Below are 27,987 nucleotides of genomic sequence, written 5' to 3'. Positions count from 1 at the left end.
TCTGACTTTATAAGAAAGTAAATCTTTTTTTAAAAAAGTATCAAATGGAAACTCCATCTCTTTAGGTCTCAGTAAATAGTTTCCTTTACTTTTCACCTAGCGGGCCCTCTTTTAAAAATGAGAGGCTAATACCTGCTCTAACTTGACTTGTCGCAAGCCAAGTCCATTGTTGGGTCTGTAACACCCTTAAGACGCAAGAATGCCAGCGCAGCGTTGTTCCTTTGAGAGTTGGCTACAGTCACCCATGCACCAGTGTGTTTGGCCACTGTGTCTCTCAGGCCACTTCAGGAGTATGATTTTAAACGATATGGCTGCATTATTCTGGGCTTAGTACCCTGCTATCTCGAAAACACTCTCTGAAATGCTAACCCTTCGTAGATTTCGAGGCCCATTTCTTAAGCTACCCATTCGCTGCACTGTGCTTTCCTAACCATGCCCGGCTCCAATCTCATTGGCATGGGTTACTCGGGCGCCACCCGAGCAGCTTCTTCGAGGGTCCGGAAATCTAGAGTCCCCAGCAAGCTGCAGGGTGCGAGTTGGGGCGTGCGGGGATCCGGCGTGGGCAGACGTCTCGCACCTTTCAACAGGTAGAGTCGTGGAGCCTGGCGCTCCTTTGCCCCTTTCGATGGGGTTTATCCTCTCTTCTTGCTTTTTCACTTCTGAGAGGTCTAGTGGCTACACCAGGAGACGATTCAAAGCAGCAGAAGCGAGTTCTGGAACACACTCGGGGCAACGAGTACCTAACCTGCGAGGATGAAGAAACGCTAGGTGCAGTGGAACAGCGGCTGGACTCCAAAAAGCAGAAGTGTTCCACGTCTCCACGGTTACAGGGGTCTGCGCCCCCGGAGGGGCGCGCAGCCTACCGTTCCCATGACAACCCCATTGTTTCCCGGGCCCAGGAGCCAGGCAGTGGGTGCAGAAAGCCAGCCTGGCGGACAGTCTAGCCTGTGCAAGGCACCGGACTGGCTCACGAGACGAGGTCGGCGGGGCCAGGACGCTGACGCCGTCCGTCCGAGGCAGCCAGGCTGTGGGAGCCGGAAGGACTAGTCCGGGGAGTGGCTTCCGAGCCCTGGGCCAGGTAGACGGAGGAAGTCCGGTTCGCAGGCGCCGTCGTCCGCCACCTACAGGGCTGGATCCTCGCAGGCGCTTCCGCCTTGGGAGCTGGGACGAAGGCAGCGTGTGGCGTCGGGGTTTGTGAGAATCTGAACTTGAGGGAGAGGGGCCAAAGTGAGGGCTGTTCTAGATTCAGGACCAAGTGCAGCCTCATGGCAACAGGGTTTAGGAGTTGGAAAAGTCGGAGCGCCTCAGGCTGGTCTTAGGGTTGAGGACGAAGATGACATGAAGGAATCTTTGCTTCTCGTTTTCGGAGAGTGAGTGTTCAGGAACGTGAGTCAGAGAGAGCTATTGAGTGCTGCCTTGGGAAAGCGGGACATTGTGCAGTGTGAAATGAGGAGGGGCTTGGTGTATGTGAATATCCGCTGGATAATGCCATATTGGATTTGGAGTTGATTTTAGCGACACGGCTAGCCATGAGAGCCGAAGCGTCACTGGTACTTATAAATGACATTGTTCATGGTGAATTTTTACCCCATCCGCTGATAGAAACAATTAGAATAGCTGCGCGAGTTTGAACTCCTGACCCAGCAGATTCTCCCTGTAAGTGGTTGGCTTGGCCCTAGGGAAAGGAAAGAACTGTTAAATATACACTGGCCGACTTCCTGCCGTACCAACCTTGCTCCCAGACCTGCAAAACCGATACGAATAGAGCATCTAGCTATAGTTTTGATGATCCAAGAGCTGTAAATGCGCTGGCTTTGCAGAGGAAGTAGATGAGGGATTTGGGGAAAGTAAGGTGGGAGAGAAATTTAACGTAGACACCGAATTTGGCGATTGTCCATTTCTGCTTCCCGGTTGTGTCCACATGTGAATTTCCCTAAGGGCTCTTTTGGCTTTCTGGTGGGTATGCACTGGAGAAGTTTCCGTGTTAACAGGAGTAAACAGAGAAGCTTCTGGGTTGTTTCTGCTAAAGCGGACCTCACCTGTGGTTCTCAGTAGGAAGAAGATGCAAGCTAGCCCCATCCGAATCCCAACTGTCGACAGTGACACTGCCTGGGACTTCTGCTTCCGTCTGTGAGTACCTGCGCCCCTGGACATCACACTCACTCTGGGAGAAATGCTTCGCACCCACAGGCGATGGGAGGGAAGGTGCAGCTTTGCCGTGTCTTCCTAAAAATGATTCTGCTATGATATCCTCTGGAATCTACAACCTACGCAAAATAGAAGATCCCACTGTGTATTAGCTGGCTTACAGGTCTTTTTTTTTTTAGTTTGCTAAATCAGAGAGAGGTTGTTTAGAGCCAGACTAGTAAAGTCATAAATAATTAAATATAACAAAGTTAGTGAGCAAAATAAATTTCATGAGCTGGATACAGTTTTTTGTGTCATAATGCTAAATCCTTATAGAGCACTTACTACTTGTCATCCTCACAGATCTATAAGCAAGAGAACGTCACTACCGTGTTTTGTCTAAGATCATGAAGGTAGTTAGTGGTATTCAGACTGGGCAGTTTGTAACCTTGGTGGCATTGGCACTTTGGATCAGATAACTCTTTGTTATGGAGGGTACTCCTACACATGTCATGGTCAACTCTAGTGGCTGCTTCCCACATTATGATAACGTCTATCCCATATATCCTGGAGCAAAATCACGCTTAGTTAGAAACCATTGCTTCATACTATTGCTGTAGAATAGACATATAATCCAAGCCACATGTATATTTTGTGTTTCCTGGTAGTGATATTAAGCAGTAAAAGGCAACAGGTGATCTTTTTTTTAAGCAGGTGATCTTAATACTGTACTTATCTCTGTATATCCAAATAGTAATTTTACAAAATCATTAATGAAATATTTTCCATTTCTTCATATTTGGTCTTTAAAATTCAGGGTGTATTTTAACTTGTAGTGTGCCTCTATTCAGACTAACACATTTCATGTACTTAAAATGATATGTGGCTAGTGCTTGCCTGATTGGACAGTGTAAGTAACTACCTAGTCAAATACACAAGGTTAGATGTTACATAACAAAGTTTGAAAATGTAGTGTTTGGCATGAGCACAGTTAAAACATCACTTACGATGCCATTTTCCCATGCTGGACTGCTTGGGTTTGAGTCCTGGCTTCACTCTTTGTTACAGAGCCCTGCTAATGTGCACCCTGGGAAGCTACAAGTGATGGTTTAAGTGGCTCCAATCATGATACTCACAAAGGAGACTTATATTGTGTTGTAGGTTCCTGGCTTTGGCCTGGCCCACCTCTGTGTTTATTTGAGGAATGAACCAGTGGGTGACTGTTTATCTCTTGTTCTCTCCTTTCAAGTTTTCTTTTTTCTTTTTCTAATGTAGATGTTATGGTAGCATTTCTTGAGAACAATCAGATAATTCATGTGGAGTAAGCTATGAGCTTGGTATGGCAGATACTTCATTCAAACTACCTATTTTTTGGTAGGATTTATTTATTTTTATTTGAAAGGCAGATTTTATAGAGAAAAAAGAGACAGAGAGAGAGAGAGAGAGAGAGAGAGAGATCTTCCATCGACTGATTAACTCCTGAAATGGCCTTAAACCCGGAGCTGAGCTGATCTGAAGCTGGGAACCAGGAGCTTCTTCTGGGTCTCTGATGTGGGTACAAGGACTCAAGGACTTGAGCTATCATCCACAGCTTTCGCAGGCCACAGGCAAGGAGCTGGATTGGTAGTAGAGAGGCTGGGACATGAACTGGTACCCATACTGTATGCCACCATGCTGACCCCAAACTTCCAATTTTCAAAAACTGTGACTGTCCTTTGTTGTATAAGACTGGTCATGTCCTTTGCAGTATATGACTGGTCAGTATTCTTCATCTATCTTTCTTTTCTCCGTGCTGTGTTCAAAACTAGTTGAGGCTTCACGATCTCAAAACATCTGTCTTCCTCAGTATTTTCCATTCTTTGGAAACACTCATTCTAGTGAAGTTTGCTGACTTTGGTCTCAGCTTAGTTTTATTCAAAGCTTAACTGAAAATATTTCAAAACTATCATTTCCTATTTCCATAATTATCAGTCTTGTTGGTTGATCCCAATGGCTTTAAATGCTGCTCCAGGTCTGTAAAATATACAACCAAACAAAATCCTCATTTAAAGGACTAAATTTTCTGTTTGTTTTCTTGAGTTACCATCTCTTGCCACAGATATCCTCTTTCCTCAGTGTTTTTTAAGCACTCTAAAGACTTTGCACTTAGTTTTTTCATTTGTACTTTATTTACCAACCTGCTATTTTTACTGTGAGCCAGAGGTCTGTATTTCTGAAAGAAATGAAGCTTCTCCTACGAAATTTACTTGCTAGAAGGTAGAGAAGACGCAGAAACAAGAATCAGACTGTAATGTGATCCTTGCTATAGTACTGTTTTGAAGAAAGGTTTATTTATTTATTTATTTATTTTTAAAATTTACTTCTTTTTATTATTATCGTTTTATGATACAGTTCTATAGGCCCTGAGATTTCCCTTATCCCCCTCCCCCTTCACTGAGTTCCCTTATATCATTACTATAGTATAGTTCTTCATACACAGTCATATGTCCATCATTGCGGGCATGGACAATGGCAGAGTCCAGCATCCTATTGTCAAGATGTAGTAAACAGTTTCATTGGGAATCCATCTTTGTTCTGAAACTAGAGATGCATACTGCAAAAGCCACTTGGGGAGTGACCCTGGGACTTCCAGCTGAGAGGACATCTGGGTTGAATCCTGAAGGTGGGAAAAAAAATTCACCTAGCAGAAGATTTACCACCTGTCTTCTAATCCCATCACTTTTCTGTTGAGTTAGCCTATCTACTGACATGTGTTTACCATCTACCACTATCCTTTCAAACCCTGATTTCGAAAGCATTTTCCCTAAGCTAGAAGCACTGTGTTGTTCAGTTTTATCTTGTTTGACAATGCGAAGGTCAGATCCTGATTCCATGTCTCATATGCACAGACCACAGCAAACTGAGATCCCAACACACCAGCCAGCTGATGAGCTGAATACTGCTTGCGGGTCTGGAGAGAGTGATGACGACACAATAGCCCAGACAGAGGAGGCAGCTGTTGATTGTATGTTGCTTCCCAGGGAGAAATTAGCTCAGGCCCAGAAGAAAACAGCTCAGCTCATTAAAGAAAAAATGGTAAGATAACCAAGAATCTATTGGGTTTTCTTTTCTACTTAAAGACATGTCTCTGCCTTTACTGAGAATGAATCACATAAGACAGAGGAAAGGGCTATATTACTTGTAAGGAGAAGACAGAGCAGTATGTAGCTGGGTAGCCAGCCCACCTTTCAGTTCCATCTGTGGTTCAGTGGTTGTCTCTCATGAAGTATTTGTGCTCCTAGCTTTAAACCAAAAGTTAACTCTTTACATCCTGCTGTTGTTAAATAACTATTTTTCTTTCTAAAATAAATTTTCTTGGAAGGCTTCAGGGTGGTATTTCTTGAGTAGCAAGAAAGCCAGAGTAGTGAGAGAGGAGGCTGAGAACAGGGATAGGCAGATTCAGGCCTGGCAAGGCCAAGGTTATAGCCAAAGTTCTAACTTCCTGTGGTTTTCTAGTGGAATCATTGACAGGTAAGAACAAGAACAGGAGACAACAGCAGAGGTTGAAGAGGTCAGGGATGCATTTCAAAGAGCAGGTCAAGTTCTTGGGAGCTAGGATTTCAGAGCAAGTATATAGGCAAGAATGTCAAAGTGTTCAAAATTCAGGAACCTGAAACACCCAGTCCTTGACTTCCATTAATAGAACACAGATGCACACACACCAGGCGTCTTCCAGAGCATGACTTGTCAGTAGTTCGTACAGTTACTTTCTGGCCATTCTTGGTCAAGGTGAGAATGGTGATATTATCATACATATCAAAAACTTTAATGATATATTTATGTTAAGGCATTGTCAATAGTTTAATAAGATATTGATTCTGTAGTCACATTTCTAACCTCCTTAAGAGGTAGCATTAAAAGAATCTCTGTGGCTATTACACAGAAAGTAAACTGTGGGGACCAAGAGGAGGCCCAGTGAGAAGGGACCATTGTGGCCAGCCAAGTAAAAGATGAGGATGACTTGGACTCATATTCATGGCAAAAAATAAGAAGAGCTTAGTTTTAGGATTGAGGGATAACAACAGGACATGATGGCCAAGATGTGAATGGGAGGACAACAATAGAAAAAGCTGTTGACAAGTAACTTCAGCCCTACATTCCTGTGATAAGAGAATTGGCCAGAGATTTTTCTTCTTCCTGAAAAGCATAATGATTCATTTACTTTCTGCAGAATATCCAAGCAAACAAGGAGCTGATTCGATGTGTCATCCTTTCTCGGATTATTTTTGGGGCAGATCATTGGAAATGTGCACAGGCTTTGGCCAGCTTGGCTTATGGCTACTTGACACTGAGAGGTACCTAGTTTCCCTAGCTGGGTGTGGGTGGGCCAGCCTGTGATTCTAAAATGCACCCCCCAACACTCAGGGGAGAGATGACCTCAGGAGCCCCTTCCTCACCCTGCATTAAACCCTGCTGAAAGAAGGGCAAGTCCATGGATGATGCAGAGTGGTGAGGATCTTAGCAATGAAAAAAAATAGTTATGATCATGACAGTGACTATTTAGCATGTATCAAACTACTGCCATTTAGTAGCTTCGTAAGATTTCTTAGGAGCAAATGCTATGTTATTCCTGCTTTCTAGATAAGGTCACTGAGGCATAGTAGGCAAAGGAGAATCAGAGGTTCCAGTTACAGGTTAGCTTGATCTTCCCTTGATTGGAATCTCTTTATTTCAATTAGATTGGATTATTCAAAATCTACCGTCTTGATGAGTCAAATTTAAGGATGTGTCACTTCAACACAGAGTACCTGATAATAGAATAAGAAATCTGTTAATAGGATCTCATGATAGCAAAAGCAAGTCCCAGGGGACACAAATGAAACAAGTCTGTGATTTTGCCATTTGGAAAGGAGAGAAGGCTGCCAAGACAGAAAAAGCTTGTTCTATCTTTGATGGGTGGGCATAGGTCCAAACTGATCTTGAGGGAGTAGCATAGAGTGCAAGATTTGTTCTCTGTGTGTGTTGATCTGAAGGATGGATGGAGAGGGGAAAGCATTCTATATGGAACTCTATATGTCCATTGTAGATTCTTTCCAGAGTCAAGGGACCAAGGTAGACCAGAAGAGACTTTAGGATAAGCAAGTCATGCTGAGAAACGAAATGTAAAGGTAATTTGTGTTTTCATATTAGGGATTTGGGGGGGGGGGATTGCAAGATTTTAAATGGAATAGTAATATAATTCAGTTTGTATTATGAAATAGGGAAGGCTAGAGAGTGTGTTAGATGGTAAAGAAAACAGAGATAAAAATCAGTGAAAAATCAATGAAGGCTTTAGCCATAACCATGGGAATGCAGAAGAGACAACTTTAGAGCTAGTGACATGACATGGTCAATCCAATATGGAGGACAAGGAAGAGTTGAAGTGGGCATGATGTGGATAGTTAACTGAAACAGAGTTAATTTAAGAGGAAAGCGAAAGTTGATGGAGGAAGCAGGTTGCAGACGGCCTGGATCATGCCTAGGTGGACAGATTCAGCAGGTAGCTTGCAGTGGATATAGAGCTTGAGGAAGAGTCAAATTGTGAGTGCTTGGTACAATATGAAGAAACAGAGGGAAGAGGAGTGGAGAAGCTTGGCCAGAAAGCATCTTTAACAGTAAAAGAGGGGAATATGGCTGAGAAAAGAACAAAATGCTAGGAAAGAGTAAAGAGGAGCAAACAAAAAAAAAAATGGGTAAAAAGAAGAGGTGCTGGGCCATTAAAACCAAAGTTGGAGAGAAGGTTTCAACAAGAAAACTGTGGTTCAGTAACTTCAAATGGTGGAGACAGGGCCAATACAGACATAGCCATGGAGTTGGGAGTTGGTAGGTCACTGATGCTGGATTTGATGCTGGCAAGAGCATTCTTTGAACACTAGAAGAGCCCAAATTCAAAGCGATTAGCTAAGAGACTTTTTGCTAGAGTTCAGGCTTGAGGTGATGACAACTTGAATTGGAGGAAAAGGCATTTGGGAGGAAGATTTGTCTGAACTTGGGGCATAGCCAAATACTGCCTCCTCTCAGGTGGGTGATCGCTGTAGTAGTAGGTCTAGGGCAGAATGTTGGCCCACATCTTCTGAAATAGCTTTTTCCATGATCAGCTGCAAATGGACTTGGCGTTTTACTTTTCCAGGTAATTCTATACAGAATCAAGACAGGTAAATAGACCATTTCGTAAAATATGTGAAAGTATCCTTTCCTTCCTAGATTGCAATTCTTCCTGTGGTATGAATGCACAGCAGTGTTGGGGCAATAGATTGGAGAGGGGAAAATGTTTGGTCAGAATAGATGAACCAGTCTTCTATGCAGGCAGAATGTATGTGTGTGTGTGCCTGGCTGCACACGTGTGTGTGATAGCCTTCAGATCTGCCTTCCTCATTTCCCTATGAGCTTTCCAGCACTGGAATATGCTGGAAAGTCCAAAGACTAGTTTTCCCCAGTAAACAGTTTTCCAGTGAATGTATCGTGAGAGCCTTGCATATGTAAAATGCTGTGAAGAGCACTTTGGGGAAACAATGTATGGAAGCCCTCCGAGAACTTGCAACCTAGCGTAGAAATGGGTTACCAAAAGGCTACCTATGAGATTCTGTAAGGTAAATTTAATGTAATTGGGTTGGATTCAGGCCTTTGGGAAAGTTGGGTTAACTAACTGTAAGATGTTAAGTGATAGATTTAGCAGGGAGGTGGTTTTCAAAGAGGGTGGGAAGAAATGAGTGGGGGTTCAGCAGGTGGAAGAAGGGGTTGTTGAGTCTAATCTAGAGAAAGACGGGAGCAAAGGCCAAAGGAATGAACAGTCATTGTATACTTCAATAGCCATAGGCAGTGCTATCTGTTTAAGGCTAGGGCTAGGATGATGCACCTGGAGAGAAGGGTATAGTGGACCATTGTGTGGGTTTAGATAGAGGCTAAGAACTTCGGTAAGCAAGGAAAACTATTGGAGATTTTCCGGTAGGATGATGACAACATCAGAGTGTACTTTGGGCAAGTTTCCTCCAGTAGTGATAGCTAGAAGAGACCCTGTTTCAGTCATGTCAGACTAAAGTAGGCTAATGTGACAGAGGTAACGGGTGAGAGGGAGGAACTCAACAATCTGTGATCAGAAATTCCACTTCTGGAGATCTTATTTATTTTTTATTGTTTACTGTGATACAGTTTTGTAGTAATAAGTTTTTTGCCCTCCCCTTCCTCTTTCCTTCCCTCCCCATCTTGTATAGATGATTATTTGCAGCATTGTTATGATAGCCAAAAAAGGAAGCAACCAAGCATTCATTAGTAGGTAGTAGAGTTACTCTCCATACAACATACTATAGTAAATGAGAAATAAGAGGGTAGCTAGAAAAGGCAGAAAATTCAAGCAAAGATAATTTTGTAACATGAGGATATGCAAGAACATTTTAGTCAGAGAGGAATGTGCCAGCTGGGAGAGCTTGAATGTTTTAAGAAATAGAGTACTTAAAGGAGTGGTGGTCACAAAAGCTCATTAAACTGTAGTGGGGTAGAGTGTGTGAAAGCCTGTTGGTGAGGTGGAGGAAAGGGACTCTTGAAGTGGAATTTTGGTGCCACCCACCCTGGTGATAACCCTAAGGACCTAATGTCGCAGCAACTGAGAACAGGCCAAGGGAGAATACCAGGGCCGTTTAGCCCCTGGTTGTGAACTGTTTGCAGGTGTTCAGGTGGCAGACAACAGTACGGACAGGCGGTCCCTGGATATTTTGCTTATTATTAAAGAAACAATGAATCAATCAGATCAGATGACATACTATTACTGGGAGCCATCCTGTTATTCAGGGTTCTGTTCCAAGATATCTTCAAAATTCATAACAAGAAACATAAATCATGAACCCTATTTTCACTATTCAGTTGGTAGAGCTGGCACAGACATAACAGAGGATGGTAAACAGGTTATATGACGTGCTCGAAAGGCCCTGTCCTGCCTGAGTTGAAAGTACATTTGAAAATGCAGCCTTTTAAAAGAAAATGGAGATACTGTATGCAGCATTAATGAAAAATGTCAAAATGAAGACAAATATGAGAAAATTACTGGAGAGGTAGACCCAGATTAAAATGATGATGATGTTAATGGCCATTATGTTTCTCCAAATGTTTCCTTCATTTAGGCACTGCTTATTCTTTACTTCATGAATTGAATTAATCCTTACGATAATTCTACATCAGTGATAGAATCTGAGCCCAACAAGCAGAATGATTGTGTTGGGCAGATCAACTTTGCGCCCAGTTCATCAATATTTCCTTTAGTTTTCGAGCGTAAACCTCCATCAGCTGCCACCCTGTTGCAGAAATGTCAGTGCCAGGAGGAGCAGCGTGTTCTTGGCTTGGGAGAGCAGGGAGTGGAAAAACAAGAGTTGGTGTCAGAGTGGACATTGGCATTGAAGACATGAGATTGTGAGTTAGGGAAGGAAATCACCAATCTATGAGTGTCCTTCATGAGCGACAACAATGAAAGTCTGAAGAATGTTCTTTTTACATAAAAGAGGTGTTCTCATGATTAATAAAACACACATTCCGTTCCAAATGTAACAGATATTAAATACATGGTATTATTTGTCCTGAAATTTATAAAGTAGAATGTGCTGTAAAAATAACTGCCACAAAGTAGATGCAGCCATGGGATTGTTTTTTAAATCTTAAAGGGGCTCTTTCATACTTAGAAATACTGGAAAACATTTGTCTGCAGCAGTCATCCTCAAATTCTTGAGAATTAGCCTCCTCACCACTAGAAAACATGGGAACACACACACTCTAATAGATGCGTTTGTATTTTAAATGATGTACAATTATATTAAAGTGATGTAATTTCATAGACATTCATAACTAGAGGAAAAGCTACACCCTTACAGCATCTGACATAACCACAGGACTACATGCACTCCACTTTGGAGACCGGAGGAGATACTGTGAAGATGAAATGACTGATTTTCCCCTTAAGGGTTCACTCTAAAGTGTGGTGTTCTATCTTAAGTCAAGATCCTAGTTCAATTTGTGTAAGCCCCTGGCGTCTAGACTAGAGCCTTTTCACCAGGCCCACGATGTGGGGCATGGTGGTGTGGCAGCAAGAAGTTATATTAGCTGCGGAGTTTATAGGAAAAGTATTCCTGCTGGGTCACTCTGGTAGAGTGAGTCAGGCTTGCCAAGGCTCAGGGCTGCTGCAGAGCAACTTTCTAACATGGTTTTTGTGTTGTTTTACCTGGAAGGTTTGTGCTGATGTGGGGGCGAGAACTACCCTAGTTCCCCGTTCTTCCTCATAGAAATCCAGTGAAGCATCTAACTGTGCTGTACGCCTTTAATGACACACGCCCGGGGCCTACCTGGTTTGGAAAACAATCTATTTGGTCAAAAGATTCTCCCAGTTTTCTGCTTTATTGTTTTGTTCTGGAAAATAGCAATCTCAGTCTCTGACATCGCAGATTGGGATTTCTATGAGACTGTCAGTTGATGCTGCCTTCCTGAAGACTGTGAAGACTCTCAGTTACCTGACAGGTCAAAATCTAGCCTCCTGACCTTGACATCTGCTGTGGTTCAAATATGTCCCTTCTAAACTCCAGGTGGTTTTAATGTGATCATATTTAAGTGGTGGTTAGACCAAGAGGGCTCTTCCTGCAGGGATTCGGTGGAGGCACTTGTGAGGACCTTCTTTGATTTTGAACTTTCCAGCCTCCATAACTGTAAGAAGTAAATTACCCTTCTTAATACATAACTTAGTCTCTGGCATTCTGTGGTAGTAGCACAAGCAGATGAAAGCAGCATCCAAGAATTTCTGTATCCAAGGTGTAGCTGATCATCTTTATACTTCCCCTCCGGTCAGACTGGCCTTCTTACTACCTTCCCTGACACTCCTGAGAGTCCCTTACCTTCCTGAACAGAAATGGGTGCGTGTACACACACACACTTGGTTCTTTTGGCTTCACGGTCTCAGGTTGTTTACTCGAAGTAGAAACTCCTCCTCTTCTCTCACAGTGAACATTCTCTGGAATGTTCAGAAACAAGATCGCTCCCACTTTCTTGCTAAAGATTTTCCTAACTCTAGGCGTGGTACTCGGATAACTTGCATAAATATCACCTAGCATCATTGTTAGAAATGTGAATTCTGAGATGTCAGCCATCGCAGATTGCGTTCCTTGTTCTGTGGATTCTTGAGTCTCACTGAAGAAACTGTAAACTGCTACTACTGTAAGGGAGGCCCAGGCACCTGCACTTTAACAAGATGTTTATGATGGGCAGTGCAATCTGAGAGCCACTGTAATTGGATAACTTCCAACACAGCCCTCTTTTTCCACATGTCTGTTGTTCTCTTCAGTTGAGATTTAAGCAATAGCAGCTGTGTTCCAGTGTTCTCCAGCTCTTCCTGGCTTTGAAATCACTTTTAGAGCTCTCCCGGAGGAGACGTTATTCTCTTTCATTCTTGTGGCTTGTTAAGGAGGACCTTCACATGGAGAACACACGCACCAGAGGCCAGTCTTTCATACCATCCCTGTTGCCACTGACTTGTGACCGTGCTGGAAAGCAGGCTCCAGGGACCCAGGCAGGACAAGTTTAGTGGAGCTTGGGCTGAGAGTGTGCAGCGAGGTTTAGGCGCCCAGCAGTATCAGACCGGGGTGAGTATGTTTCCCAGAACCCCAGGGGCCTGCAGAGCCAGGACTGAAGGTGAGCACCAGCCACACTTGTTTTTAGTCATATGGAGAACTAGGATGGTAGGTTCTCTTTTTCCTTTCAACGGCTTTCTGTTTCATTGGGAAAAGAAAGGGTATAAACCAGACTGCAAGATTAATCTGCAAATAGAATATTTCCTTGTTTATATTTGTCAGCTGGATACATAACAGCTCATATGAGTACCTAGAAATATCAGCCTTTAGTTAGAAAACAAAGAGGAAAAACCCCACCATTCAATCTGACTTGGGTTCGGCAATCCCTCTGCCTTTGTAATAAGGAACCTCACTACATTAGGAAATTAGATTGTGTGTATGTGACCAATTATCATCACCAGCTTCATGCTGGATTAAGAAATAATCCTCCAGATGTAAGTGATTGAGTTCATAAGCTCTTATATTTATAGAGTATCTTTTCAAGAAAGCTCAAAGCACAGCACAGTACACCAGGGATTAGTTTGTTTCTGGATGATCTCCTGTGTTTTGGTAAGGGGCAGACTCTGTAATTGTTGACATTTAGCATTTGGAGGATGGAGAAGCTTTGTAAAGGCCACATGGTACTAATAGCAGAATTGGGAGTAGGGTACTGAGCTTGCCCTCAGGTAACGATTTCCAGGAGGAGGTCCACAGACTAATGCCTGGGGTGGGAGGTGGTGGTGATAAGAATTAGTAGTTTAAGTTAGTTAAAAGTAGAGCTTTCTGGACCCTATTTACAGATGCCAATTCAGTTAGAGGGTAGAAACCTGTATTCTTTATAAACATTCCATTCAATTCTGAACCATGATCATGTTTAGAAACCAATAGCATAGACCATATGACTGCAGTGTCAACTTTATGCCTTTACTGGAAAGATCTTTGAAGTATGCCCTTTTTATGCCTTCTACTCTCCAACTTTCAGGCCTCCCAGCTCAGGCCAAGAAACATGCTGAGTCCGCCAAGACCACCCTGTTGACCTGGAAGGGAAGCACAGCCTCAGACAAGGAGAAAAAGGAAATCCTGGATGCCCTGGTCATGCTCTACTACACTCTGGGAGTGTCTTGGCTGCTCCAAAACCAATATCCTCTTTCCAGCTGAGTCTGGTGATAGAGGCCACAGGCCACCCATGCCAGAAGGGTTCGTTCACAACAGAAGGGTAGGTAATGGAAGCAAGGCATTGCAGCTCCATTGCGACAGTCAGACCCTGCACAACCCTCTGTCTTCATCTGTCAAGGTATCTCCATCTGTTCGCTGAAGCTCTGCCATGAGCTGTGGGAAAGATCCCACTACTGATGCATCCTTTCCCCCAGTTCAAAGTTTTCTGAGTCTGTCCTGCTGTTTTCATAACAGACAAGGATGTGTGGGGTGGTAGCGTAGAAAAGGAGAAAATGGGTAGTAACTTGAAGTATAGTTTGGCAAACTAGGCTGTGCATTGTAGTCCCCTGTAGAGCTTGGAGCATAGAAGATACCTGGGTCCCACCCAGAAATTTTGATTTTGTGGGTAAAGGGCACACATCTTTTGAGATGTTGAAAAAGCCCCTCAGGTGGTTATGTATAGCAAAAACCCACAGATTCAGTGGATCATTGATGATTTTCATTTTTGAAATGCGATTGAAAAGACAACATATGATGCCAGAGGCCAAGTAGGATGGATAAAAGAAGCAATTCTCCATATCCCCAGAGTAGGCTGTGATAGGTGCCTTTGTTCAAAAGCTGGGATTTTTGACAGTCTTTTCATATAGTTCCTCCTTGAAAGATGTTAAGGTTTTTCTTCTTCCTGACGGATCATAAGCCCAGTCCCCAAGTGTCTCTGTACATTCCCACATCTGTGTTTTTGCTGAGCTTAGAAACTCTGATTTGTGGTTTTCTTCTGTTATAGCCTTAGTGGGAACATCTAAGTTGAAAATGTAAGAAATAGAAGGATATTTGGGAATTTAAGGGGATTTTGTTTCTGCTCTTTGCTGCTGGCCAAAATCCTGCTTTGCTTGTGCTTTCTGAAATGACCCAGAAAGTCCCTTTCAACATAATTAGTTCCTCTCTTTGCCGTTCCTATGAACCAACTTGGGGAAAACGAATAATGGTTGTCATGCAGTAGATGCATTTAAAGGAAGTCTAGTAGAATTTACATTTTCCATTCACTCATGGAACCCCTTGCCACCCACTCTAGCCTGGGATTCAGGCAGCTGCCACAGGAAGCCAAGGTCCTGTTGCTTTCCTAAAGAATTATTTCTTGTTGACAATATGCATAAATGAAGAATAGGTAGCATAGTTAAGAACCCATTTTTCAAATGTTGTCTTGTTTTCCCAAAGGGCCCTTTTGTTTGCTTATCAGTTCCCATCACAATGCAGCAACAGTTAGTGCATGTGACTTTTCTTGACTGTGTTACTGGCAGAGAGGCCTATTCCAACCTGCAGAAGGCGGAGAGAAACATGAAGGAGCTGAAAGAATTATGTAAGGGAAGTGTTTGTGGACTGCAAGTGTCAGAAAAAGACCTAACAATTGCTTTGGGGAGGTAAGATCTGGACTTAGAAAGGTTTTTTTAGATGAGGCCTGGAGTTACATGATGTTGGTGTTATACATAAAGGAAGAGAAATATTCAGGGCCTCAAAGCCAGACACTCCAGAGAAAATGAAACAGGTTCACATTTAGCAGGTGTGTATGCTGTGTTCTAAACTTGATGTACACTGCCTGCTTTTAGTTTCACAGCTACCATGAAGGGAATTGGCATGATTATGAAGACATTAGAGAACGGACAAGGAGATCGAGGCTGAGGCAACATGAATTTTCCAAGATTGCCAAGCTCACAAGCCTGGACATATATGGATATAAGGGTACTTCAAAAAGCTCACAGAAAAATGAAACATACAGAAATTTCTGAAATTGTGTAGACAAAGAGGTCTCCAGGGAGCCAGTGTTTGGGTTTAACAGTTTGGGCTGCTAGTTGTGGTGTCAGCATCCCATGTGGATGCTGGTTTGAGTCCAGGCCACTCTACTTTAGATCTAACTCCCTTCCCTGCTAATGGCCTGGGAAAGCAGAGAAGAATGGCACACATGTTTGGGTCCCTGCCACCCACGTGGGAGATCTGGGTGAAGCTCCTGGCTCCTGGCTTCAGCATGGCTCAGCCCTGGTTGTTGTGGCCATCTGGGGAACAAACCAGTGGATGGGAACGTGCCCTTTCTCTCTGTCTCCCTCTCTTTCTCTGTCTCTCCATCTCTCTATGTAAGCTTGAATTTCAAATAAAAAATTGATGGAATAGTGTGTATGAAATACGCATGAATTTCATCTTTTCCCCCCCAAATAGACCTATTTTTTAGTTTAATTTATCCATAAATTTTTTTAAGTTCCTATGTGTGTATCTTGTGTGTGCTCATATGTGTATATTAGGATCATATTTTATAGAACTAATTTTTCTATCTTGTTCTTTTAACTTGGCATATTGTTACTATAGCCTTATATTATTTTTTAAAACATTTATTTATTTTTATTATGAAGTCAGATATACAGAGACGAGGAGAGACAGAGAAGAAGATCTTCCATCCGATGATGATTCACTCCCCAAGTGACCGCAACGGCCGGTGCTGTGCCGATCCGAAGCCGGGAACCAGGAACCTCTTCCGGGTCTCCCACGTGGGTGCAGGGTCCCAAAGCTTTGGGCCGTCCTCGACTGCCCTCCCAGGCCACAAGCAGGGAGCTGGATGGGAAGTGGTGCTGCCGGGATTAGAACCGGCGCCCATATGGGATCCCAGGGCACGTTCAAGGCGAGGACTTTAGCTGCTAGGCCACGCCGCCGGGCCCGATAGCCTTATATTGTTAACAAGAAAACTATGATGTGCCATAGCTTATTAAACCACCCCTTTTGGGGGATATTTACATTGTTTTCTCTGTTCTGTCTCATTTTGAACTGAGGAGGAGTAAACCAAACTGAGAAAAAATAAACAAAGCAAAAACTTTCTTTGGCCTGAAAGAGATGGAACAAGGGGTAGTAAAATTTTATTTGATTTTAGAGAGGCTACATTTATGGGTAAATTGTCTCATTTTGTGAATTGCTAGAAGTCATTTTTTCCATTTGTTTTTCTGTAAAATTAGAAGACAGCATGGCATATTAATGGGTTTAATGAATGGTAGTCAGTAGAATATGCTGGGTAAAGCGCAAAATAATGGGTTGTTTACTGAAAGGGTGGATTTTGAGCCAACCACACAAATGATTGACCTATGAGGGCCAAATTCTTTAGTTCTTCAATCATTTCCTTATGTGTTTGCAAAAATCAGTGACCTCTCTGACTTTTGACCTTCGTTTTTGTTTGTTTCCTGAAGAGCCTCTTTGGCCATCCACAGGTTGAACCTGGCTTTGGCATACTTTGAGAAGGCAATTAACAGTGTGATTGCTGCCAAGGGTGATGGCACACCAGACCTGATCAGTCTGTACCAGGAAGTTGCACAGATTGAACAGTTGCGGAGGAACCATGACCAGGCCATCCAGTACTTGAAGCAGGTCAGTGAACTCAACCTGGCTGGAGTCCAGGTTGTTCACCCCAAGGCCACGGAAGTTTGGGTCTCACAGGGAACAACAAGGGGGGTGGGGTTAATTGCATTTGAACTCTAACTTCCCTGCAGATTCACACTGGAGCCTTTCATCAACCATCAATGACAGGGGCAAAGAAAATGACTCAGATGGGCAGGTGACTGACCTGCGGATGGTTCTTCCTCTCCTCTCCCCAGGTTCTCCATCTATAAGCCATCCTGATGGATGATGGGAAGAGGAAATCTGGTGTGAGTCTGTCCCAAGGCAAAAAGCTTTAGTGGCAATTAAAGTTTTCAGAAAACACAAAGGACCTTTTAAATGAAAAATCATGGTATTTTTGTGTGGTGCTGTCATTCATCCATTAAGCCAGTCCAGCTGATTGTATTTCCAAGCTTAAGGTTAAACTAATAGAATGGTGTTTCACTTGGAGGTAACTAACTTGACAGTTGCCCAAGGGAAACCAAATTAAAATACAGGAAGGAATGTTGAGTCTTTCATATGAAAACAGTTTAGGTCACTTTTACACCTCCTGTACTTGAAACGGCTAGATTGACCTCTTCTCTTCCGAACTAGAATGCTGCTGCTGCTGCTTGTCTGCCACGTACACAAACACATAAAAATGCAGGATTTTCTGATCCATAAAAAGGTGCTACATAAAAGCAGTCAGATGGTGAAGAAAAGGTATTTATAGCAACTGGACAATCCAAGATTATAATACGCATCTGCGAAGCATTAGGGAATGTTGCACTGGAGAGAGAGAGAGTATGCTGCTTAGAGAGGAAGCCGGTGCAGTTGTGTGTAGAGCTGTGGTCAGATCCAAATGGATGCAACAGTCAGTCTCAGGGATGCCCATTGCAACTAATGAGCGAGAGTCCAGATTGAAGGACCATGTTTACTACGAGTACTTGAGGATAGTGTTAATTCTTTATTTATACCCTAGGCCTATGAAGTAGGCACTTTATTATTTTATGCAATTTTAAGGGTGATTAAAATGAAGCACAAAGAATTGTAGCTAATGCAATTGAAGTTGTGTAGCTAGCATGTGGTAAAGCAGGGATTTGAACTCAGAAAATTTGATCAGAGAGTTTTGTACTCGTAAGAATTCTGCCTGATGTCTTGACTCCAAAGTGTTTTCTGATCTCTCTATTCTTTTTTTTTTTTTAAGATCTACTTATTTTTATTGGAAAGTCAGATTTATAGAGAGAAGGACACACAGAGAAAGATCCTTCATCTGTTGGTTCACTCCCCAAGTGGCCACATGGCTGGGGCTGAGCCATTCTGAAGCCAGGAGCCAGCAGCATCCTCTGGGTCTCCCACTTGGATACAGCATCCCCAAGGACTTGAACCATCTTCCACTTCTTTCCCAGGCCACAAACAGGGAGCTGATGGGAAGTGGAACAGCCAGGATATGATCCAGTGCCCTTATAGGATGCCAGCGCTTGCAGGCAGAGTATCAGCCAGTTGAGTCACAGCACCAGCCCCTAATATCTTTACTCTTTTCAAGAACTTCACAGTGTTTGGCCTATGAAATATTAGTACAGGGTCCAGCACAGTAGCCTAGTGGCTCAAGTGCTTACCTTGCATGCACTGGGATCCTATATGGGTGCCAGTATATATCCCGGCTGCTCTACTTCCCTTCTAGCCCCCTGCTTTTGTCCTGGGAAAGCAGTCTAGGAGGGTCCAAAGCCTTGTGACCCTGCACCTGTGTGGGAGATGCAGAAGAAGCTCCTGGATCCTGGCTTTGGATTGGCTTAACTACGGCCATTGTAGCCACTTGGGGAACAAAACTGTGGATGAAGGCTCTGCCTTCAAACCTGAGAGGGCCTCCCTAAGAGGCCGTTGATCTTGACTGGACAGTGGGATGCTGGACTCTGTATGGTGTGAGCCTGTAATTAGGGAATCCCAACGGAACCTGAGCTGTGGTTATGCATCATGGTGAAGGAATTCACCATGGGGGAAGGGTTTGGGGTGAAGGGGGGGAAAATCCCAGTACCTATGAAATTGTGTCATGTAATACAATGTAATTAATGAATAAAAAATAATAATTTAAAAAAAAACTGTGGATGGAACATCTTCATTTCTCCTCTCTGTAAATCTGCCTTTCCAATAAAAATAAATATTTTCTTTTTTAGAGAAATATTAGCCCAGATGGCTGTTTCCATCTTGATGGGTATTTACTAGGCCTTCTCCCTTTTTTCTTCTACCTGAATGTAAGTCCTTCCATTTTTTTGTTTTTCACTGTTCAAGATTTATTTGGTGATTCAGTTGGTATAACACTTGGAAAGCTGGCTGTATTGTTTATAGAGGTCCTTTTTTATGTTACATGGCAGCATATACTACTCATACATATAGTACACAAAATGAGATCCTTTAGAACAGTTATGCACAAGACATGCAATATTGAATTTGTACAGTATTGGATTCCAGGATGTGACTGGCTGGGAAGAAAGTTGGACTAAGCACATTTGGTGAAAGACCAGAAGTTACAACGCAGACAGGAAAACACACGTCCAGTCAGAAGGGCAGCTGTGGAATCTGTGCCACACGGGCAGTGGCACCTCAGAGGATGACACCAAATGAAGTATCCGGCATCTGGCTACAGCTGTGGGATTGTCTAGACCGTTCTATAACTGGAGGACACTGAAGGCTCTTTCCTCTCTTTGGGTCATTATTGTGGCACTGCTTTAATCACAGATCAGATTAAAAGGACAACAGGTACAACCTCCAACTAAAACCCGTTTGTAGCCTAGACAGTGGAGTGTTGGCAAATTGGGAGACTTTAGACCTGCATCTCCTTCTGGATCCCCAGAGTGTATCTGCACTTTTCTTCAAACGTGCCTCTTCATCCAGAGTCAGAGTCACTTTCATATCAGAGATGCCATTTTGTCCCAAGATGCAAGGAACACTCAGGAGGAAGACATCATCGTTGACGCCATAGAGACCCTTAATCATGGTGGAAATCAGGTGTACCTGCCTGAGATTCTTCATTATACTTTCTGCCAGGTCTGCCACAGACAGTCCAATGGCCCAGGATGTATAACCTTTCAGTTTGATCATTTCATAAGCGCCATCAACCACCTGTTTGTGAACCTGCTTCCACTGCTCCTTGTTTGTGTCAGTGCCCAAATCTGGGTGCAGAGTCTTCAGGGAGACACCAGCAACATTCACCCTGCTCCATACAGGCACACTTGAATCTCCGTGCTCCCCAAAGACCCACCCGTGACAGCTCAACGGGTGAACTCCCAGCCTTTCCCCCATCAGATATTGGAACTGGGTAGAATCCAGATCGCAGCCACTTCCAATTACATGCTTTTTTTTTTTTGAAAAACCACTTATCTTCCAAGCCAGGCTAATCCACTGGGTTGGAAACAACAAGCAACTTGCAGTTGTGGCTGTACTTGACAACGCCGGGAATGATGAACTTGAAGATGTTCATGTTCCGCTGGACCAAGTTCACATGGCTCTCTCCCTCCTGCTGCTGTGTCCTAGCTGTGATGATCACCAGCTTGGACTTGGCAGTCACACTCTAGTCTTTTCCAGAGGCGATCTTGGGGGTTCTAAGGAAGAGGCTGCCATGCTGGAGACCCACCGTCTCTCCCTTCAGCTTGTCTTCCATCAACAACAGCAAGTTCATCAGCCGAATCCTTGCTTAAGATACTGATGGCACAGGCCATGCCAACAGCACCAACCCCCACAACACTGATCTTGTTTTGGGGGACCTATTCTTCCATCAGGAGGTTGTGAATTAGCTGATCCTTAAGAGCTGCTGTTGGACTTGGACTTGGAGCCAATAGGAATCCAGGGTGCATGCCGAGCGGGCATGGGCAACGCACAGAGATGGACTCTGGACTCGGTGGCAGTGGCTCCAGCATTCCAAGTCCTTCGATTTTAACATAAGCAATAGTAAAGATAATAGTAACAATAGCAAAAATGACACTAATATATTGCAGGTGCAGTTATAAACAGTTTACATTTAGTAACTAATTTAATATTTACAACAACTATTTGTGAACAATATTGTCTTTGCTTCCTAGTTTTACATTTGAAAAGGACAGGTGATCTAAATAATGTCACCATCAGTGGTTGGTCTGTGATGGAAACTCAGGCAGTACGACTTAGGATCCATGCTTTGCCAGGCTATCTTTAATACTTTCAAATAATTTTATTTTTGCTGTAATGTCTTGTAAAAACAACATATTTTATTTGTCAGATATGTTATTTTAGCTAACATTTATTAACAACTTCTGTGATGTGTGTTGCGCTTTGCATACGCCATCTCATTTAATTTTCCTAAACTCTAATCAGTGAGAACCACACTGTCCAGCTATGTATAAAGGTGAAATTATTTCAAGACTCAGCAGTAACTGCAAGAGTTGGAACTCCAATTCATCTTTCTCTAATTCCATGACTGGCCAACTATTGACTTTGGGTCAGTTAGAAATTTCATCACAGCATCTAGAAAGTTCTCAGTCAACTGCTATCATCCGGGTGCTTACTTTGCCGTGATTTCCTTCTTCCAGGCCCATTCTGTCTGTGTGTCTTCCTTCACTGAGGTCAGCCCCCAGACTGCAGAGGCCAGTGCTCTACTAGCCAAAGCTTACGCCATGTCCGGAGACCCTCAGCACAAGGGTGAGTGGAAGAGGTATTCATGTAGTCGTCACCTTTTCTGGATCAGCTATGGGAAGCGCATTAGACTTTCTATGCATATTCCTAAATGTAAGAAAAGGAAATAAAGTTATAGAGAATGGCAGACGTTTAGTCTCATGGTAAAGACAGCTCTTAAGAGGCCTACATGCTGCACTGGAGTACATGGGTTCAATACCCACATATGGCACCTGACTACGATTTCCTGCTAATGTAAACCCAGAGAGGCAGTGGTGATAGCTCAAGTGATGGCGCTTCTGCTATGTGCATGAGGGAGCTGGACTGAACTCCTGGCTGCCGGTTTTGGCCTAGTCCTACGTTGTGGGCATTTGGGAAGTGAACCAGCAGATGGAAGCTGTCTGTTTCTGCTTATTAAATCAATCAGTTTTTAAAAAGGCTAGAGCAAGAATAAAACAAACTGAAAACATCAAAAATAAAATGCACACAATCAAAATTTTTAAGAGCAATAAAATAAGGCTGTATTTAGGATCCTTAAGGAAAAGAGAAAACCTATAAATAACTACTATCAGAAATAAGAGAAGGGACGCCACTATAGATCTTATAGATATTAAAATAGACATGATGAAAAATTCAGGACTCAAAAATTTCATAACTAAAGTGAAATAGAACAAATTCTTGAAAAATCACCAAAACTGCCATAAGAAACAGGCAATTGGAATAGACTTCTCTCTGTCTCAAATGGAGAGCATCGGGCTTTGCAGATACACTTCCTGATGAGTTCTGCCTAGTGTTTCAGGAAAAAAATTAGGCCAGGTTTGCCACTCTCTCTTTCTGAATATAAAAGTAGAGACAACACATCCTAACTCATTCTGATGCCAGTATTATCCTAAAGTCAAAATCAGACTAAGGTAGTACCTGTTACGTTGCAATAGGACTTCTCTCCTGAAATTCGTGCAGGTGTGTAACTCTGATGTTTTGATGACTGATGGAGCACGTGTGGAGATTTGATCTAGCTGTGGTGGCTAGGTGTTAGGCTAAGTCCTGGAGTCCTTAGGATTGTGGTGGTATGCCCTTGGAGGTCGTTGTTGTGGGAGGACTAGTGGAGTTTCACTCCCGCCCAGCTCTCGCGTGCTCTCTGCTTTCCTGGCTCACCATGGGGTTTGTGCCTCTGCACTTGTATCAGCCTCCACAGACACTAGAAATGCGATCTCCAAAATGTAAGCTGAAATAAAACTTTCCTTTCTCAAAGAAGTTCTTGGGTATTTTAATGAAGTAATGAAAAGCAGATTAGTAGACCAGTATCTCCCATGAACATATATACAGATATTCTCAACAAAACATTAGCAAATTGAATTCATTAAAGAAATTGTAGGGCCTGGCACGATAGCCTAATGACTGAAGTCCTCACCTTGCACACACCAGGATCCTGTATGGGAACCAGTTAAAATCCTGGTGGCCCTGCTTTCCTTCTAGCTCCCTGCTTGTGGCCTGGGAAAGCAGTTGAGGATGGCCCAAAGCGTTGGGACCCTGAACCCATATGGGAGACCTGGAAGAGGCTCTGGGCTTCTGGCTTCGGATCACTCCGGCCATTGCGGCTGCTTGAGGAATGAATCATCTGACGGAGGATCGTCCTCTCTGTCTCTCCTCCTCTCTGTATATCTGACTGCAATGAAAATAAATCGATCTTTTTTAAAAAAGAAAGAAATTATATTCCATAAGGAAGTACAGTTTATCTCAGTTATGCAAGTCTACTTCGCTATTTGAAAGTCAATCAATGTATCACATCAACAGACTGAAAGAAAGATCACATGATCTTATGAACACACGACAGAATCCACCCCTCACTCACAGTTCAGCAAGCTGTGAAGTAAGATCGCCTCATCCCAATAGAGACCATTGCTGTGGTTTTGATGTGTTTTGGGTGTGTGCCTCACAGCTTCCTGCATTGCAAGCTCAGTCCCTGCTGTGGAACTGACAGTACCCCTCTCCCCAGGGTGCTGGCTGTCCTGTGTGACCACACCAGGAGGGTCCTGACCGAAGCCAGTTCCATACTGTTTGAATTTGCAGCCTCCAAAACTGTGACCTAACTAATACTCTTTATTAGTTTTAAAGTACCTAGGCTCAGAATAGAAGGTAAAACAAAACAAAAATCCTACTATTAGCATCAGTATTCTTAAAGGTGGGAAAATAAAAGTGTTCCCATTGAGACCAGGAACAAGGCCAGGTTATCAAGTACCCATTCCTTTTCAGCAATAAAGCAGAAGTGCTAGAAAATGCAATAAGGAAATAAAAGGTATACTGATCGGAGAGGAAAAAAATAAAACTGTGTTTGCTTGCAGGTGACATCACTGTCTATCAGAAAATTGGAAAGCATCGACAAAAACCAAAAAATCGTCTGGAACTAACTGACTATAGAAAGGACGCAGTATACTAGCCTAACGTACCAAAACCAACCACTTCCCTGTGTACCAGGAGGGAACAAATGGAATTTGAAATTAAGATAAAATATCATTTAAAGAAGAAATAGATATAAATCTTAACAAATTCTGTATAAAATGCATGTGAGAAAACGATTAAACTGATGAGAGAAACCAAAGAAGCATTGAATAAACTGAGCTGTTTTATGTTCGTAGAAAGTTGCAGTATAGTCAAACTATCCAGTCCGTCACAACTCTGTTGATTCAACTCAGTTCCAATCAGAATCTATGCAGCTTGCTTTTTGGATACTGACAAACTGATTCTGAAATGTTTTGAAGTGGCCAAAGCCCCAAGAATAACCAGTACAACATTGAAGGAGAAGAGAGTTGGAGTACTGACTTTGATACTTACTGTATAAAGCCATATTAATCAAGCTTGTGTGATGAAGGCAAATTTTTCTCATTGTATATATGCATTTTCTAGATTCATTGGGTCAACATCCATTTTATTAGAGTGAAAGATGACATTAAAATAGATTTTGCCAATTACATACTTAAAATACAAAATCTGTCACACAAAATCTACACACAAAATCTACACACACACACACACTCCAAATAGAAGCTAAAGAAAACAGGATTATTGAGCAGAAATATAAACATAATATAATTAAAATATAATCTTATGCCTCATCTGGGATCCCAGGAAAATAAAACTACTCAGAATCCTTCTTTTCCTACAGAAATCCGTGTATCCTCATCAGGAGAATAAAAATCAAAATATTGTCTGTTCCCATCACATTATGTATGAAGTTTTAAAAGGTCCTCATGAGATCAGACATGGACTTTAAATATGAAAGTGTCCATTGAGCCAAAGCAGATGCACTTGTGAAAGGTAGCAGCTTGTATGAAATTGTTGTTTTTTTTTTTTTCAGATGCTATTGAGACACATTTTATAAAAAGTATTAGTGCGTATCAGGTAACGTTGGGCTCAGAGGAGTCTGAAACACTGGCTACCATTGAAGAATTTTGCAAGTGGCTTGTCCAGAATGGGGAAAAACAGGTAAATATGACCAACTCATCAACACAATTGCTTGCTTATTAGATCAGAGCAGGCCTTTGATCTCATACCTCGGCAACTACTGCATATTACAATCTGAGATATTACATATTATATATCTGAGATACTCATTGTAATATTCAGTTTTTTTCTGCAGGTTTGAACATTTTTGCAATGAAAAGAAGGTGAAGAAGCAGATATAAGGAGTGTGGAATTCAGACTACTCGGTTTTGAATCCTGACACTCTGAGCTGTAGATAGGCTCTGTGGTCTTGGCTAAGATCTTTAGCTTTTTTAAAAAAAGCATCCATTCCTTCATCTATAAAACAAGTGTAGTAAGAGATAACTTTCTAACAGGGTTGCCAGTAAAATTAAATAATATCAAGTATAAGCTTAGAACTTGAACTCTGAACAGGAGCAGATTATATAGGTGCTACATCACAGCTGACCAAACTTGGTGGCTCATGTCGTATTGAGGCAGAGTCCCTTCTCCCTGGAGCTCACGGCGTAGAGCCGACATGCTCTTCAGAATTGCCAGTAGGAATAACTTTTTTTTTTTTTTTTTTTGATTCCTCAGGAAGCTTACAGACTGCTAAAGTCTTCTTTGAAGTCCTCGGTTACCAACTATAGTAACTGTAGTGAAAAACTGGCTGAAACTTTTTATAACCTGGGCAGGATCTGCTTCGCTGAAGGAGACCTCGGGAAGGCAGTTGAGCTGCTGAGGAAGGTGAATGCTGGCCGCTTTTGCTACATTTCCTCCCAGACCTGTAAGCACAACGTGAGGGTGTGTGTGTGTGTGTGTGTGTGTGTGTGTGTATCTGTCTTTACTGCCTCCAATCCCCTCTGTCTTTCTCATTACTTCTCCTTTTAAGGGATGTGCTACCCTTTGCAATTTCTCAACTTTCTTCTGTGTGCTGAGAGAGAATATGATACAAAAATGTTGTGTCCATTCTGGGCTGGAGTCTTCATGTTGGGGTGGCAGTAATTTTTCAGAGTCATAGAAGGCACTAGACCATTTAAAGTCGGGCTAACCATGCTCCATTCCCGTGTCAGTACCAGGCAGGGTGTCAGTCTCTGCAGGTGGCTCTCCCCGCAGCACTGGCAGAATTCTCCCAGATGCATGCGCGTCCATAGCCTGCTGAACACTCACAGGGCGCCCTCTACCGGTGTTAGAGGTCTCTCTGTTGTTCTGTTCTGGAATTCGGTTCTAGCAGGAGGTCGGGGAACCCCATTGGTCCTCCGTCCCTGTGCCATCACCTGGACACTCGCCCAAACCATCTGGGACAACTGTCTGTGCCTCAGTTTTCTCTTTCAGGCATCAGAGATGACACTGCCAGCTGTCGTGCCTTAGAAGTTGTTTCATGCATTTTTGTTTCATTTCGTGTGTTTCTTTTGGGGGCCATTTTGGGTGGAGTGTACATTTGATCTCCACTGCTCCCTGTTGGTTGGAAACAAAGGTCAGCATTTAAACTTCAAATGGAAAACTGCTTAAAAGTAAACTGTTGTCGCATGAGAATAGAACGCAACTCTGGCACGTCTGCATGGATTTCCTTCGTATCTATTTAATTACAGCAGTTCAGAAAATATTGCTGGAAACCGCTCCTGCAGCTGTGCGCTGAGCAGGGCTGCTATCTTCAGTGCTCTTTCTGCGATTACCCCTCCCCCCAGCCCATAGGGCAGTGAAAGGTGCAGGTCACTGGCGTGCACACGTGCAAGGGATACAGAAGGTAACCAAGGTAACTGGGAGCACTGAGAGCAGACTCCTCCCGCTTGGGAAGCAGCCAGTGCAGGGTGGTACAGGCAGCTGCAGGGTAAGCTTGGGAGATCTTTGGATATGGGTTTGCAGTCAAGCCATTGGCTAGGTGATTCTCTCTAACCTAATTGTCTCCCTCCTTTCCTGCAGTGCCTGATGATCCAGATCTTAGTGTATGGAAATGAACACAGTAAGAGCAGAGAGACAAAAAACCTCCTCACCCTGCTGCAGAGGTGAGTTCTGGCCTTGGTGGATGTGCACACCAAACGGCCTCTCCCTGGTTCAGCACAGTAGAGGTGGTTTTCCTCCATCATTGTTACCAGTAAGGCAAAATCCCAGCTCTTCTACAGACTGTGGGAAATCCTGGAGAGGCACATGTGGATGACTTGGCACCTGTAGAACCCAGTATTATGAGTCTGGTTCAATAATACGTGGTATTTGTAATATCAATTTAATGCTGATATGTGTTCAAGTCCTGCAAGACAAAACCTCAGCCAACATGGGTGATAACTGATATGGATTTATAGAAAGTAAACAAATGCAATAAAAATTGTTTTCTTGCTGATGATATAAAAACCAGGTCCAAAAATAGTAGGCAACATTTTAGAGTATAGTTGTCTCTAAAGTTAGTAAGAAAGAACCTCTTTTGCCTTTTTTTCTTTCAGTGTTTAGAATTTAAGGCAGAGTTTCGTACAAACTTGCCCTGTTCTTTGTCTCTGGCATATGAATTTTGAGTCTCTTGCCCCAAATCACTCTGCTTATAAATGTGATGAGATTTGGATCCAGGTAGATCAGATTCTAAAAATGTCATTTCTTTTAACAGTTTGTTCGTATGAAAGGCAGAGTT

General features: G+C 42.9%; 1 protein-coding gene and 1 pseudogene across 1 annotated transcript; one reads left to right on the top strand and one right to left on the bottom strand.

Annotated features, from left to right (window-relative positions):
• The first annotated feature begins 253 nt into the window (after positions 1–253).
• TTC23L (tetratricopeptide repeat domain 23 like) lies at positions 254–27,377 on the top strand. The gene is made up of 11 exons (XM_012926545.2): positions 254–587; positions 2,053–2,130; positions 5,016–5,202; positions 6,338–6,461; positions 13,705–13,861; positions 15,170–15,295; positions 17,099–17,276; positions 21,827–21,935; positions 25,264–25,391; positions 25,965–26,114; positions 27,291–27,377. Exons 1-11 carry the CDS (start codon positions 433–435, stop codon positions 27,375–27,377), a joined length of 1,479 nt encoding a protein of 492 aa, XP_012781999.2. The 5' UTR covers positions 254–432.
• LOC105941733 (L-lactate dehydrogenase A chain-like) lies at positions 20,007–21,115 on the bottom strand (annotated as a pseudogene).
• Positions 27,378–27,987: the final 610 nt, after the last annotated feature.

Source organism: Ochotona princeps, chromosome 23, assembly GCF_030435755.1.
Source record: "Ochotona princeps isolate mOchPri1 chromosome 23, mOchPri1.hap1, whole genome shotgun sequence".
Taxonomy (NCBI): domain Eukaryota; kingdom Metazoa; phylum Chordata; class Mammalia; order Lagomorpha; family Ochotonidae; genus Ochotona; species Ochotona princeps.
This window is presented reverse-complemented; position numbering and strand designations above follow the sequence as displayed.

Bases quoted from the DNA above. Each gene is read 5' to 3' on its own strand.
- TTC23L (XM_012926545.2), top strand. From the start codon at position 433: ATGCCCGGCTCCAATCTCATTGGCATGGGTTACTCGGGCGCCACCCGA. The intron at 21,936-25,263 runs GTGAGTGGAAGA...TTTTTTTTTCAG, and splicing joins CGGAGACCCTCAGCACAAGG to ATGCTATTGAGACACATTTT. The intron at 26,115-27,290 runs GTGAATGCTGGC...CCTTTCCTGCAG, and splicing joins CAGTTGAGCTGCTGAGGAAG to TGCCTGATGATCCAGATCTT.